The sequence below is a fragment of the Typopeltis vanoorti genome, chromosome 24, assembly GCF_054136105.1.
Source record: "Typopeltis vanoorti isolate ZY-2024b chromosome 24, IOZ_Tvanoo_1.0, whole genome shotgun sequence".
NCBI classification, from domain to species: domain Eukaryota; kingdom Metazoa; phylum Arthropoda; class Arachnida; order Uropygi; family Thelyphonidae; genus Typopeltis; species Typopeltis vanoorti.
The window spans coordinates 70,748,009-70,765,079 of record NC_143572.1 but is presented as its reverse complement, the minus strand read 5'-3'; the positions used below and the strand labels follow the sequence as shown (position 1 = coordinate 70,765,079).

The following is a 17,071-nucleotide window of genomic DNA, read 5'->3' as shown; positions in this document are numbered from 1 at the left end:
CCCAACTTAAAAACATTAACAACCGGCTCACAAAATTTGAAAAATTTTAACAACTGGCTCGCACAAGCAGGTGCAAGCCGGTCCCAACACACCACTGGTTAAGCAGTAAAAGATTAGAAGATGAAATAGAATATAAAAGAATAAGAGCCATAGCTAAAAGAGAAGTCAGAAAAAGGCATAGAGAATCATGGAACAAATTTGTTCCTAATTTAAAACATGATTTATATAAAATAAGACCTAATGTATATAAGATTGTGAAACACTTAAATGCAGATACCAAAGAAAACATAAAATTAAACACTGAATTGAAATTAGAAGAATTTCTAAAATACTACACAGAACTGTGGACAGACAAATATTTTAAAAAAGACAACTGGCAAACAATTAACGAAAATGAAGAATTAGAAGAATAACTAAGAAGAATTAGAAATCAGCCCGAAAGAAACAAGAAACGAAAAATCACCTGGAGAAGATAAGCTAGGTACAGAACTATATAAATACGCAGGAACAAGATTTAAAGAAAGACTCTTATTATTTTTAAATAAAATTTACTCAACTGGTATTCCCCCAATAGAATGGAAAAAAGCAATTGTGATTCCTATCTATAAAAAAGGTAATAGAGATGACCCTAAAAACTACAGAGGTATCAGTATACTAAATTCCTGTTACAAAATATATAGCAGAATCTTAAATAGCAAATTAATGAAATATTCCGAAAACTTTATTTTAGAAGTACAGAATGGATTTAGAAAAGGAAGATCATGTATAGACCTGGCCTTTTGCCTAAAATTAATAATAGAGAAAAGAAGAGAATACAATTTAGAAACACATATTGCATTTATTGACTTTGAAAAAGCATTTGACAAAGTTAAAAGAAACATATTATTTAACATATTAAAAGAAAGACAAATACCAAATAATATCCTAAAAGCTATCACAAGTATATATGAAAATAATCAAATACAAATAAGATTAAATCACGAGCTATCATATATGAGAGAGAGATAAACCAAGGGGTCTGACAGGGATGTCCCCTCTCAGCAACTCTTTTTAATATCTACTTAAATGAAATAATAATAAAATGGAATAAAAATTTACATTAAGGAATTAAACTTTCTCCTACAGTAAACTTAAACACTCTCCTCTTTGCCGACGACCAAATAATAATTACAAATTCTGAAGATAACTTACAGAAAGCTATTTTAGATCTAAATGAGATATCCAAAGATTATGGTATGATAATATCAACAAAAAAATAAAAAACTATGGCCTTTTTTAAAGGACAGGATCCAGCAAGAACTAAAATAGTAATAGATAACAAGATCTTAGAACATGTGAATTCATTTAACTACCTAGGCTGTATGATCACATATGAAAATGAAAAAGATATAAATGTAAAAATTACAAAATATTTAAAAATAACAGGTGTAATTAACTCTATATTTAAACCAAACCTAGTTCAAAAACAAACCAGACTAAAAGTATACAATACACTAGCCCTACCAATCTTAATGTATGGAAGCGAAATCTGGATAATAAAACAAAAAAGATTAACAACAGCAGAAATGAAGTTTATGAGAAGAACTGCAAAGTATACCCTATTTGATCACAAAAGAAATGAAGAAATTATGAAAGAATTGAACCAAGAACCAGTAATAGAAAAAATTAAAACATATAAACATAAATGGATGGAACACGTTCAAAGAATGAAAACAGAAAGATTACCAAAACAAGCCTTAAAGTACAAGCCATTAGGAAAACGAAAACCAGGACGTCCTCTTAAATGATGACCTCTAAGGCCAGAACAGGCCATGCTAGCACTAAATCCTTGATATGCATGATGTGATAATGACTACATAACTCGTCTGAATAACGTTGATCTGTCACAACGAGGCCTAGTGAAAACAGCTTGTTGTGATTCCAAATTCCCCTGAAGAGCATTGATTTTATCCAGATGCATTTGGCCTCCCAATTCATAGAGTTTAGTATGTTTTGAGATGTAATGACACTCCAGATTGGCTATTTTCATTACTGCTAATGCATCGCCACAAACTAGGCACACAGGTTTGCCTTTGACTTCAATAAAAATATAATCATTTGTCCATTTCTCTTGAAAAGATTGACACTCTGCATCAACTTTTATTTTCTTTGTAGTTGCCATTTGTAGGATGTCACACCACTTTAAGTTTTAATAACTATCCAGTATGTGTGTATCGCCAGTGACACAATTATTTTGCTTTGATTGCTGATATAATCCTGCATCTTGGATTTGGAACATATTCAATATTCGTATCATCGACTCTCGAGGTCTTCTAATCGGCTGCCGCAGCAGCCAATGAGAAGCGTATGTGATATGTACTCGTATGTACTCATAGATGTCTTGTCTATCCTGTAATGGATGTTCCTTGCTTGTCCCTCAAAATTTACATCATTATTATGATTCACTTAATATAAATTTATGTTGCTATGAAAAAAGCTCCTAGATTTATTGAATTTTGAGTCCCACCTGCGGTTGCCTTGGCAGTGCCAGACCAAATGATTTTGCGGGCCTTATATGGCCTGCAGGCCGGACATTCCCCACCCCTGATCTAGGGGTTTAATAGGACTATTCTTCTTTGAAGGTACTGTTACTGGTCAAGTGTACTTAGACATGCTATGCACATCCATTTTACCTGCCATTCATGCACTTTATGGGAATGATCAATTTCTCTTCCAACAAGATGTTGCATCACCACACTACCACCAGGAAGTGAGAGCTTACCTCAATGAGAGTTTGCAGGGATAATGGATAGGACGAAGAGGTGCAGTTGAGTCCTCCCACATTCTCCTGATTTAACACCCTTAGATTATGATTTGTAGTGCAAAGCCTTGATTGGGGACTCTATAGGATGTAGTGTATCATAGAAAACTAGCTACACTGGTTGCCCTTTGGAAAGAAATTGAAATGCCATGCGCAGCAATCCCACCGGATACTTTGGCCAACGTTGCCCAAGTAATAATTCTCCATAATAATAAGTGTCTGGACACTAATGGTAACCACTCTGAGCACCTCATGTAATTATAGAAGTCAAAGGTAACTTGTATTCATCCCTTGATATCTGTATAAATTTAGTATTACAATTTGCATGCAGGTTTTTCTTTTGCTGAAATGTGTATACATTGTTTTTGATAGACTCGGTACTTGGGTTTGTTCTTTAACTTTTTTCTTTGTTCCATCAACTTTAAGATTTTTTCATTTATCCAAGGTTTATTATTATTTTTTTTCTTTTTAACTGTGGAAGTTTTAGCTGATTCATTAATGCTATTTGTGAATGTTTGCCAGTTCATGTTAATTTCATCAATTATTCTTGTATTTTCTGTGCAAGTTGTGGTGTCAGATTTGTTAAGGGACTTTGTAAATTCTTTTATAAAAAAGCAGTCTTTAACTTCTCAGTTGTTAAGTGAGTCTGAGTTATAAGTTTCTCTTACGAATGGTTGGTTTGATATCTTAAGTTTTAGTTTGATTTTTGCAATCATTGGGTTATGGTCAGATCTTATGTCTGCTCTAGGATATGTTTTTGTCTTATTGCATTTTGAAATCTTTTGGTTATTATTACATAGTCAATTTGGTTTCTATAGATGCCTCCACAGCTTTTCCATGTATATAGCCTTCTGGGAGAATGTTTAAATAATGTGTTTGCAATTATCAAGTCACTGTTTCAAAGAACTGGATCAATCTTTGACCTCTTTAATTTTTAATTCCAAGCCCTTGATTACAGAATGAGTTTTTTTCTGAACCCACTTTTGCATTTAGGTTGCCTCATAATAATATCATCTGATTTAGCACTAGAGAATGCAGTCTGTATGTCTTCACAAAACTGTTCCAACTCTTTGTCTAGATGATCTTGAGTTGGAACAGTTTGTTATACACTTGGATAATGTGCAAGTTAAATGATCATGCAGTTATTTTGGTTGTTATGATTTTGTCATTTATGGGCCAATATCCATGGAGAGATTTTGTGATTTATTACTTAGAATGAGTGCTACTTCATTAAGATGTAAGTCACTGCCTGAGTAGATCATAGTATGATTTTTTCTTATTATTTTCCTGTATCTGTCCACCTCACTTTACTGATACCTGCAATATCTGCCTTCATCACTTCTAATTCCTGGATTAGAAGTTGTCCAATTTGCATGCCTCATAATGTCCTGATGTTGCACATTACTATTTTCAAGAGATTGCTCCTGATTTTCAGACAAGTGGCATCCTAGAATATCTGTCCTGGAGAGTTTTGGAACTTGAAGCTTGAAGAACTTGAAGGAACTTGAAGAACTTGAAACTGGGAACTGTAAGATAAGAACTACCAAGGCAGTTCTTATCTTACAGTTCCCAGTTTCAAGTTCTTCTTCCCTGTAGCTATAAAACTGATGGTTACATCAACCACATCTCTAATTTCATACTGTGATGGTATTTCATGGTTGACTATGGATACGTACATGGTGAGGCTCCAATCTCTTCCATGGTGGCTGGATACAGACCCGTAGATGTCAGATCATGCCTTCAATGTGCCAAACATCTTGCTGTCATGCCCTTGATCAATCTATATTGATTCTTCTGCTATCATAGCTATTCTTGACTTCATGCACATACAGGTTGACATTCCCTATTTACAGCATTCTATATTGCTGATACCCTCACTTAGTTTAGCCCACCAGTCGAAGCAGTTTACTGGGGCGTGGCCAGTGGTGTGCACTACCAACTTCTTAGAGCCATAAGTGAGAGCTGGGTGCATGTGAGGACAAGAGTATGATTTCAAAATTTTTTTCTTTCCTGGTTTTTGCATGAAAATCAATATGGGCTAATCAACAGATGCTGCTGCAATGTAACATGGTAAAAGCAGGTACAATATCCCAAATGATGATGATGATGCACTGCACTATCATATGTATGGGGAATCCTGAACTGACAAATGACATCCTCTCCTCAATGAAGGCTGCTGTAGTAGTATAAGTTTACTGACCAGATAAGCTGGGGCTCCTGCTACAGAGAGGAATGTTGTTTTTTTCCATTCACTACACGACAGGAGGGGCGTAGTTTTTGCTTTAAACATGTGAAGCTCATCTATACACAGTTTCTGCCATCCAAACTGGTGGAGGTGATACAGTAAGGGGTATTTCTTTCTTGTTTTTCAGAAATAGGATCACTGTTGCATAATGATCAACATATGACTAGGTATGGCCTACTAGTAGCTCATAGCAGAGCAATCATGTGCATTCTGCCATGTAGCACCTGTAAGAGTCATCTATAATAATAATGTATCATGTCACTGGACATATGTTGTAAGTAATTTAGTTTGTGGAAAACACAGAGGCCATGTACCCCTTCTTGAATTATCTAGCAAGCACACTGGTTCCTGACCCAAATGAACATATATGGGATGTTCTAGAAAGTTGCAAAATGTATATATGTGTGCAGACTATACCTTGTTTCATTCAGGAACTGTGGAATACACATTGAAGAAATCATAAGACATCTAGTGTAATAGCAGAGCAAGTATAGGCAATTATGCATATGAAAGGCAGCCAAACACAATATTAAGTGAGAAGTCATAATTCAATGTTTTGTTAGCATATGTATGTGTGTGTAATATATATAAAGAACTATACATACACGGATATACATACCATGCAATCTCCTTGCGTCTGAAGTGGGAGAAGTGGCTGCTTCAAAGTTTTACGCTGATACTGATGGCTGGCATTACCTTGAAAGTAAGTTACAGCAAATTTTTGGAATTTATATTCTGAAAGATCCTCTTGGTCAACAGGGGGAGCAGGAAGAGTACCCTCTGCTTCACTGATATCCAGAGGTATATTTCTAGATCTCTCTAAATCCTAAAATAAAATTAAATTGATCTAAGAACATAACACTTCAAGTTTCTTATTTCACAATGATTACTTTGTGATTATCTGTGTACTTTTTGCTTCCTATTATTAAAATAAACAAACACTACATAGATATTACAATACATAGCTACTCTTTGAAGATACTAGGAGTTTCTACTAAAAAATACCGAAAACTGGGAGTTACATTTGTGGCATTGTCATTTTTCCCATTTAGATTAAATAATACAGGCAAAATTCTAACTTATGAAAACATAATGTGTTCTTGGAGATGTGTTTGTAAGTTGAATGTTCATGAGTTTAATTTATTTATTTTTCATAAAATATATCATTAAATTTGTTAATGAATTTCTGATATAATTACCTTAAGACAAAGACTAAAAAATGCATAATTTGAAATGAAATAATTCTTTATAAAAAGTAAGTTGTAATAATTTGAAAAGATTTTTTCCCTTTTTTAAAAAATTTCTTCATGCATTTGTTTTTAGAAAACCAAGTCTCTATTAACGAATTTTCAGTATAGAAAACCATTCACTGAATTTTTCTATTCTGATCCTTAATCTAAATTGTTAAACAGTGTTTCATTTCTTCAATGAGATTTTGTTTTTCAGAAATAGCTATGGGCTGGTTAGAGCTCATTGCGAGTATAACCATTGTTTACTTGTTTCTTTCTCATTAATATTGTTGCAACTGAGGTAGCATTTTGGACTGTGTTAATGGAAATTGTGCTCTGATATTATATTGTTTTAGAAGTGATTTTACTCAATCTTCTGGCTCAGAATAATAGTACAGCAATAATTATCAAGTTCCTGAAGAATGCTAAACCAACCATAAGTACCCTGAGCATTTAAAAAAAAAGTTTTCCTGTATTTTAATATTGGCCAAGAAGGTGCTAGCAGACCATATGTAGCCATGCCTGTAGCACGAAGCAAAGATGGCGACAAAGCGATCAGCAATGGAGTGCTTCAGCCTCACCACTGCAAACAGACACCTTGAAGCTTTAAAATGCTAAAGCTTCAAACTAGATATTTCTAGTTTGAAGTTTTAGTTTTTTTTTTATCGGCCGTGAACACAAGTTGAAAGCCATCAGTCCCTTATCATCATCATGTGTAAGACCCCAGCCAGATATGACCTATGCTTAGTGCAAACAAAGGTCAGGTTTATGAAAAGACCTGGAAGAGAAATATCAAAGTGGAGATGAAGCAACTATACAATCTTTGACTCTTTTTGCCTTAGAGGTAGGGTTTTTGTGCATATGTTTGCTCCAATATACCATGCTAAACAGTATCCAACTTGGAATCTCCCAATTTTTGACCACCATTGGCTAAAAATCACTCAATCTTATTCTACTAAATTCATACATCGTCTCTACTGCTCTCCTATTACCAACAATCACTCTGAACTCTACCATTACCTTTCCCTAAATGTTGATTTTCTTCAAGCCAACTTTCCTAACAGTGAAGTCATCTTCCTTGGAGATTTCAGTTTCCCAACACCAGCTGGTTGCCTGCTTCCAAATACACTGATCAAGCAGAGGCCGAGACATTTGCAATCACAAATGATCTTACACAAATTGTTCACATGCCCACCAAATACCAGACAACCCCAACTACTTCCCAAACACATCTCTTCCTCACTAGTGATCCATCTAAGTACACTGAATATTGTGTGTCATCTAGGCAGCTCAGACCAGAGTCTAGTAGATCTTTTCCCCTATGGAGCAACACATACAAAACTACTCACATCCACTTGTTGTATGGCATTACAGAAAAGCCAAATGGGATGATTTTCGCAACCTCTGTGCCTCATTTCCCTAGTCAGATACTGTTTCCAGCTCTGTGTGCAGAACAAATCACCGAAATAATTCTTATCAGCATGGAAACATTTATTCCCCATTTCAACCTAAATTCCCATCCAATATTTAAGTCCTGGTTCTTCCACAGGTGTGCCAGTGCTGTATAAAAAAAGTCACACATATTGCAACTGGCTTGCATAGAGAACTCCATCTTCCTAAACGGCTTACACCAAAGGCTGGAATAGTTGAACGAAAATTATCATCACATTGAAAACTAACTTTGAGAGAACTAAAATCAGGAAACTTCCATTCTATCCAAACAGCAGCCATGCCTTCCGGGCTCTAGCCAGAACTAGTAGCCAATCCCCTTGGCTTCCTACTTCTCCTCCAATTCTTGCATAGTTGATCATGATAAATATTCCCTAACCATCCCTAACCCAACACTCAATTCCATGTTTCATCTCTTGCCAGAAAAAGATCAGAAAAATTTTGCCCAAATTGGATACAAAAAAAAAACTTCCTGGCCTTGATGGCATTCCTGACTGTTCTAAAGCTCTATGCCCCAGAGTTTACTCCCACCCTATGCTGCCTATTTACACTTTCTTAATCTAGTATCTATCCTGCAATCTGGAAATTAGCCCATATACTTCCTAAGAAGGGTGATAAATCTTTACCTTCAAATCTTAATTTTTCTCACCACAGTTCTTTCTAAAGTAATGGAAAGAACCATCAATACTCAACTTCTATGCTACCTTGAAGATTCTCATCTAATAAATGACAGACAGTACAAATTCAGTCACTGCCAATCAACAAGGGCTCTACTAACCTGTCACCCATCTCTGGACAAATACAATGGAAATGTTTGGCAAATCTCAAGTGGCTGCCCTTGATATTTCCAAGGCTTTTGACCAAATCTGGCACAAAGATCTATTAGGTATAATCCATCATTCAGTCTGCTCCCTCATTTCTGCAATTGTATAGTCAGCTTTCTGACTGGACACTCACTTCGAATGATGGTGATGGCTCCTTATCTTCTAAGTATACAACTAATGCTAGAGTCCCCACAAGGCTCTGTTCTTTTGCCCAACCCTCTTCCTTCCATACATAAATAATCTACTCCAGCTGACTGCCAATCCAGTACAGAGTTTTGCTGATGACAGTACAATGCACTCCTCCTTTTCATTTAACAAACTTTGCTAAGCACAAATCACCATAACCTGCAGAACTTTAACCACTACTACCTTAAATTCTGATCTTCAAAACATTCATCAATGGGGTTTAGATAACTTTGTTAACTTCAATGCTAGCAAACACAGCTCTGCATTATTTCCCACAAAAAAGAACACTTTTCTTCCTGTCTTACCCTTGACAATACCAAAATCTTCATTTAGGAAGAAACTTACCTTCTTGGGATAACTCTAACATCAAATCTCTCTTCGAACAAACATATCACAAATATTGCCTCCTCTGCATCCAAAAAATTAGGTTCTCTCTTTCACTTGAGGTATTAGTTTAATTAGTTTAACTCCTAACCCTATACAAATCACAAATCCAAACTGACCATTGAATACTGATCTCACATCTGGGGTGGTGCCTCTAAGAGCATCTCATCTCCTCTCCACAGCCTCAGTTACTCTTCCTATCATTGCTCCTTTCAGGAACTTTTGATACCTGCCTCTATTTTCACATCTTTCACCATGGGATCCCCACACAGCACTACACTACTTTCCACCATTCCACTGAAATCATTAATTTTTTGACTCATCTGCCAATGGCACTATCCTTCTTACACTTCCAGCAACCAATCTTTTCTCTAAATGTGCTCTATCTCACTCTTTATATGCCACAATTCACGTTCCTCAACATTATCAAATCTTTTTTAATATTCTCGCTTTGTTCATGTCTTTCATGCTAGCTTCTTTACCATTCTTCAGTTGTTCTCTCTATCATTCCACTGTCTTTCCATCTCCTCTGTCTTACTGCTGTCTCATTTACTACATTTGTACTATATTTGCTATTCCCGACTTTTGTAACGCTCATATCGCTTACATCAATTGGTGCCACTATCAATTATTTCTTTCACCAGATCTCTTGATTGCTTTTTCATAGCTTTCTTACTACTCATTCACTGATCTTTCACAGCATCTCTCTTTGCTATCAGACAAGCACTTCTTCATGTTATATTCTCACTACTATCATCACCCTCAGTCATCAATACATCTCTGCCCACCAACTCTGCATTCAAGTTGCACTTGCACACACTCTCCTACTATCTGCCTTAAAAATCCATAACTTATCAACATAATCCAATGAATACACATTGGAACTAGTACACCTCACATATCACAACATGACTAAAATCAAAATTTAACTCATACACAGACAAAACCACTGCCATATGACTTTTGATGCTCATCAGCTTAGCTTGCTCTAAGTTTAAAGATTTTATAAACAGACTCAAACAAACAAGTCTAAACCCTATAAACACTGAAGCACTCAACTTATACAGCAACTCTTACACATAAAAATCCACAAACTAATTGGCCAAAAAAAAATTATCTGAACCCAGAGCATTCTTGCACAAGCCTTCCAGCAATGTCATTTGGTGTCCTCTAGAATTACATCCCTAGAATATATCTGGTATTATTTTTATTACAGCAGCTAAGATTCATATAACATCATGAACGGCACCACAAACAAGTTCAAGGAGACATACTGCAAAGATAGACAAACTAGCTCAGAGGATGAATGAGATATTTAAAAAAAATGCACTAGCTAGTTGGGATAAGAGGACAGACTAACAGTTTATGGGTAAAATGATAAATGGAAAAGAGGGCTGAAAAAGTTAATGGGGTTCTGCATCTATACTATCAAGTACAGATGGAAAATAAATTTTTCAATACATAATCAGATTGGAGACCACGCCAAGGCATTTACCATCAGAAGCTGAGTTAAAAAGATGAGAAGCTGGATTTTTTCTTGGAGAGAGTGGTAAACAAGTGAAATGAATCCAGTGTGAATACATTGTCAATGAATGCATTTAGAGAGGACAAGTGTGTGAATAATGGATAGAATGGGTCTCCTACAATCATTCTTAGGATTCCATAGAAATATCCAGATAATAAATAATAATATTATAAGAACAGTTATGCATTACTATAAGTATCGGAACTGATAGCAATTTTTACCTTGAAGGCTGTTGGTGCAACTTGATCATTACTAGAATCTGTTCTTGGAAGAAAGTCAAACATGGCATCTACCTAAGAAATAATAATTAAAAAAAATAATTATTCAAAAACGAATTCACAATATAAATTATTTATACAATTAACTGATTGCTACATATAGTATTTTCTTATGCAATAATAATAATTATCATGAGCATTTATTTGTTTGCTAGTTTGTGCAGTTTTAAAAGCTATTCATTTTGTTATAAGTATACTGTATCCAAACTGTGGAAAATTAAAAGAATAACTAGATGAGAATGAGAGAGATGCATATAATAGCATGTAAGAGCATACATACAGCATTCTCCACAGAACAAATCATGAAATAGAATGGTTGGAGAAATTCCTGGAAGGTAGTATAGAATAGCAGAGAAAGAAAGATAGATAAGGGACAAGAAAGGAAAGTAGAGCATGAAAAAGAATAACTATGAATCAAATTGTGCATGATGATTTTAAGATAAGAGGATTTTTTTATGATAAATATGATTTCATCATGCTCTTCATAAGAGCATGATGAAATCATATTTCCCTGGATCAAAGATCAAAGAATCTTTGTGCTGGTGTAAGGATGCAGAGAGAGAGAGAGAGAGAGAGAAAAAAATCTTTATCTTTGCGCATACTAATAGTCTAGCAGGTAACAAGTGTGGTATGTGAAAAGATATGAAATATGTCACAGGTTGTACCAGAGGAATGGTGTGGAGTGAATTTGATGGGTGGAATAGGACTTATATAAGGTGTATGTATGCATTCAAATGGATCTGGAGTTAGGTGACTTGAGAAATTACTTTTTAGTGAGAGTTAAGATCTGCAGAATCAGGGAAATGAGAATAGAGATGCAGGTGAGTGGATCCAATGAGAGAGTGATCACATGATGCTAAATGTAGCTCCCTAGGTTCTTAACACTATTGGGATAATCAAGATAAGGTGTAGGGGTAGTTATTGAATGAAGGAGTTATTGCAGTTTATATATATTAATACCAGAAGTATTCAGAATAAGGGTAAGCAGTCTTGGGCAGTGATTAGTTCAACTTGGCCAAACGTTATAGGATCAGTACACCTTGCTTCATACATGCAAAAGGTATAGTATTTTCAAAGATAACAGAGTTATCTTTGAAAATATATTCTGCTATCATTAGCAAAACATTATAAGTTTTGCTAATGATAGCAGAAGAAAACTGAAGCCAAAAGAGTAAAACTATATCAGGAGGATGGGTATAAAGGAGTTGTTAATTTTAAGGTATCTGGTATATAGAGAGATAGAGAACAATAGGATGAAATATATGGTTTGTTGCTACCACAGGCCAGGGAGGATAAGCAAGAATGTAGATGATGTACTGATAAATAAACATGAGTGCAGGTCAAGTAATGATTATGAGGAGATAGGTTGAGAGGAATAGACAGAGGGAGTAAAGGAAATGGAATTTATACAGTTTCTAAGAGATAAATGAGCAGGATAGGGATCGATAATCACTGGGTAACTTTTATGCCTTCTAAGTGGTCTGAGCTAAAGCAACTTGTGAATACCAGTGAGTGTATTCCCATAAACTCTCTGGTCAACTTTTTTTTTTTTATACGAAACTTTCATAGTTTCTACATTTGGCTATGAAATAATGCTGGATTTAATATCCACTTCACTTATATAATTTGGTAGGTAGGTTGGTTAGAGATGGTAGGAGCAGCAAGTTCCTTGAGGATGCAGTGGCCCAAAAACAGGGACGCTGCATTCCCAAGGTAACAAGTGGAGTATACTACAGAGTTCTGTTCTGTTCTTTAACCAATGTTATTTTTATATTTATATATCAATGATTTAGTTTAGGGCATGAGAGGAGATATCAGTTGTTTGCTGATGATGCTAAATTAGAAAGAGCAATGTCAGGAAGTTGTGATGTGATGTTGCTACAAAAGGATTTGAATTGGTTGGTGTTTTAAGTTAAAGAAAGAGGACATCATTTCAATGTTGCTAAGTGTAGACAAAGCATGGAGATGGTCAACGGGTATTTGAAAAAGTTCCTTGTGACTGACTTAGCATACTATGAACAGACAGGAAGAGAGCATTTGCTACCACAGTTATAGCAAGTCAGTACTGGAAGACCACACTTTGGACACCACAGTCACACAGGATTAAATGAAAGAAAACCAATGTGCTATACAAAAGTGTCCTTACAGGTCAGAAAGACTATTTTTAGTCAGCAATGGCTACGAAGCATGCTCCTAACTTTAACAAATATGGTAACATTAGTCTGCCAAAAATTTAGGAGATTGTCATTTTAAAATCAACTCCTACTCAACTGTAATACTTCTTTTAGTCAACATCAGAGAGTGCCATATAGGACTTTCCACCCTTTGTCCATTATAGTTTGAACTTTTCATTACTCAGTGTCACATGTACATTATCACATGTTGTTTTGCTTTGAAGATGCCAATTTGAAATCCAGTGAATATAAGCTAGTTACTAAATATCCTTTTATGGTTTTTGCTTCTCAGATCCTATCTATAATTTTGCTACACTACCTTTTATTCCTCCTTCATTTTACAAATGCTGTAAGGATCAAATAATCTAAGTCTCCAGTCAGGAGAAGATGCTCTCCCTTTTTTTTTAAATGTTGCTCCCAATCGCAAAAGTCCATTTATAAATCTATAGCACATTTTGTAACATGGATGGGCTAAGCACACACACATATCACATATACAGGGTGTTCGGGATAAATTTGACATATTTATAATTAATTATATTTTTCCGTAAGTTACATGTATTAACACACACACTTCTCTTCATTTAAAAGTTTGGACCCTTCTTCATTCATATACAAGATGTCAGAAAGGATGGATAGCTGGAACCCACCTGAATCATGGAAGAGAATAACTTGTATCATGATGATTCGTGCCCGCCATCAAAATAAGGATATTACGACTGCTGCCCAATGCTCCCTGAATACAGTAAAAACAATCAGGCATGAACTAGAGACTTGCAATGGTGACTAGGAGGATGTAGCAAGAAGAAAGATCCCTAGCAGACGATCTGATTGCGTTCGTACAGCAGAATTCCTCGCAAATCTGCAGGAACAGGTGTTGAAGAACCCTGGCATTGGAATTCGGGCTTTGTTCGTGGAGTTGCTAGCTGTAGTCAAGCCCTGGATAACAAGGGTAGCCAATGGTAGGCCGTATGTATGGCAGCAGGATTCGGCCCCTTGCCACACCTCTGGGAAAAGTCAAAAATGGTTGTCTGAAAATTTCTACGACTTCACCAGTCCAAATGTTTGGCCTCCAAACTCCCCAGACCTTAACCCCATGGATTATTTTGTATGGGGTGCAGTTGAAAAAGACACCAATCGCACTTCCAGTAATACAAAAGCCCAGTTAATGGATAAAATTAAAACAGTTTTTGCGGCCCTTCCCAGGGAGACTGTAGCATCAGCTTGTTCGAGGTTCCGAAGCAGAATTGAAGCTGTGATCGATGCTAATGGTGGTTATTTTGAGTAAATCTTGTTGATAGTATTGTAATTAACTCTGCCTGTAATGTTTTTTTGTCAATTCATTAAATTTAATAGATACAAAGAAGATTTTCTTTTTCCTTACGAAACTGTCAAATTTATCCCGAACACCCTGTATGTATATATATGTGTGTATATACACCAAATGTATATATATATTTTTCTATTTTTCATTTATTTTTTACATAGTCCAAAACCCTGTTCTAGAGATCAAACATGGAACTTTTTTAAGCCACTTCAGACCTCCAATAAGTGTGTGTGTGGGGAAGGGGGGGTCACACACCAGGCGATGATGTTCATCTCCCACCTAAAGACAATCACAAACACCCATGCCAAATGTGGGATTCGAACCCATCCTCCTCCATTCATGATACTACTTCTTACTGGTGCAACTTCCAGCACTATATAAATCCCAGGCTTTCCAATCTTAGAATTCTATTTTCATAAATGGGATGGCACATCTAAACCTTCCCTGAAAATGCTTAGTACTAACCAGAAGAGTGCAGCCTAGATCATAGTATTATAAATATTCCACTTCCTTACACTTATTCCAATCCCTTTCTCATAGATGCTCTGTTTCTATTCTATGCTCTCTAAACTGGACACTATCATTCCTCCATGTTCCTCTAAGCATGCATAAATACCAGTAGTTGCTGGTCCACATCCATATACGGTTCACCTTCAAACTTATCAACCAATTTCTCATCCTCTTCTGTTCCACCTGGTTCTGATATCAGGAATAGCCTTCTTCACAGTTTTCTCTGAGGACTACAACTTCTAGCTGTTCAGGAATAAAATCAGGTCACTGCTTCAACTAAGCTTAACTGCTTCCCAGTCCTGGCACTGTTTTAGATTGTGATTTTTTGCATGAACTGATATTAAAAATAAAAAGGAATAAGTAAAATAAACATTTAAGTTAGCATAAATTTCACAATTCTTATGTAAGACTTACCAACTTGGAATCATCTAACTGCTCTTCCTGTCGATGCACAGCATCTATGATAACAGCTTTTTTCTGCTCAATTTGAACTCTTTCAGCTTCCTGCTCTTCATGGATCCTTAATTCCAGCTCTTGTAATCGCTCCTACAAAATTGTACTATGAATTAGGAAAGGGATTTCAAATATAAAACTTTTAATAATGCACCAAACCATAAAATGGTTATTTAATTCACAAACCTGGGAATGGGAGGTAGAAGGAGAGGAAGAAGGGACAGAGAGAGAGGTTTAATCATACCCTGTATTTCTGTTCTGCAATTTCCCTGGCTTTCTTTGGATTCATTTGTTTCCTTAGTGCAGATTCTTCCTGTTCTCTAATTCTGAGGGCTTCCAGCCTATGTCTATGCTATAAAAGATATAATCATTTTGTTAGATATGGCTAGTATGCAGAAAAAACACACACACACACTAATAAAATTATAATCATCATTAATTTTTAGTGTACCTGCTCAAAAGGATAACCAGGTATTGTACTAACATATTTCATGACTAGTTTTCAAATTAACAACTTTCTTCTAAATTGGTCCATTGTTTGTCTGATTTGATGAGCTCTGTCATTTTGATCTTATGCTTTTGTAGAAAGATTATTATTATTTTTCTAAACCTCCATGAAGCCAGAAGACTCATAATGGGAGTCCACCATCTTAGACAACAAAAAATCTATCATACCATTCCATAAACCTTTTGTACGTTCACCAGCCTATCAGGTAATGCATCCCATGGTCCAATTACCCTCCATTCAAAAAAAAAAGAAAAGAAAAAAAAAAGAAAAAAAAAAAGTCACTTGAAAGATGTAAAAGTTCCTTTTACAACTTTCAAGGATGGCCCATTCCCCTTATTCTGCTATGTGAAAAAAATCTCCCCAGTATCAATACTGTAAATCCTCATTTTAAATGATTTGTTTCTTTTTAAATAAAAGTTTGATTGTCTGTGAAAATACTAGTGGTGGTGATGGACAGTAGATGCCGTTAATGTAGTTGATGAGGATCACTGTGAATGAGAGGTGGAGATGGAGAGTTGTAGAGTGGGTGCCGTTCTTTGATGAGTCTTTGGACTCCTTGGAGGTGTCATATTAATAATTGAATAATGCAGGGTAACACCCCTGCGTTGTTCAATTATATATAGGGGCACTGACCCCCCCCCTCATTGTTTGAAAATTTGTGTATAACTTTATTGGCCGGCCTGGTTGGCTGAGTAGTTAGTGTATCTGCTCTCCAGCCAAAAGGCTGCGGGTTCGAATCCCGCTGTAGGCATGGATGTTTGTGATGGTCTGTGAAAGTACTAGTGGCGGCGGTAGATAGTGTTGGTGTAGTTGCGGGTCATTGTAGTTGGTGGATTGAGTGGTGGAGACAGAGTTGTAGAGTAGGCGCCCTACCTCGATGAGGCGTTGGATTCCCTGGAGGTGTCACGTAATAATAATAAATGCCTCTGTCATGTCATCCCTTCATCTTCTAGCCACCAAACTCTACAGTTTGCATAACCTTAGTCTATCGTCATAATCAACACTGTACAAACCTAATTTTTGCTTGCATCTGTATTGATTTCCGAAGGTTACTATATCATCTTCAAATCTTGGTGACCAGGTATGAGCACAATAATCCAGATGTGGACTGACCTGGGCAATGGCATCACCACTCTTATCTCTGTCTGTCAATATCCTCCTCAATAATGCAGCAATTCT

The 17,071-nt window shown here is 36.0% G+C and overlaps 1 protein-coding gene across 2 annotated transcripts in view; it reads right to left on the bottom strand.

Annotated features, from left to right (window-relative positions):
- Positions 1 to 17,071, bottom strand: part of ck (unconventional myosin-VIIa ck) — a 526,896-nt gene that overhangs the window by 248,474 nt on the left and 261,351 nt on the right. For both annotated transcript variants that reach the window (XM_090413984.1, XM_090413985.1), the window contains exons 20-23: positions 15,629 to 15,736; positions 15,346 to 15,477; positions 10,864 to 10,935; positions 5,665 to 5,871 (exon numbers count right to left, since the gene is read on the bottom strand). In XM_090413984.1, the coding sequence (XP_090270110.1) occupies positions 5,665 to 5,871; positions 10,864 to 10,935; positions 15,346 to 15,477; positions 15,629 to 15,736 (519 nt within the window). The remainder of the gene's footprint in view (positions 1 to 5,664; positions 5,872 to 10,863; positions 10,936 to 15,345; positions 15,478 to 15,628; positions 15,737 to 17,071) is intronic.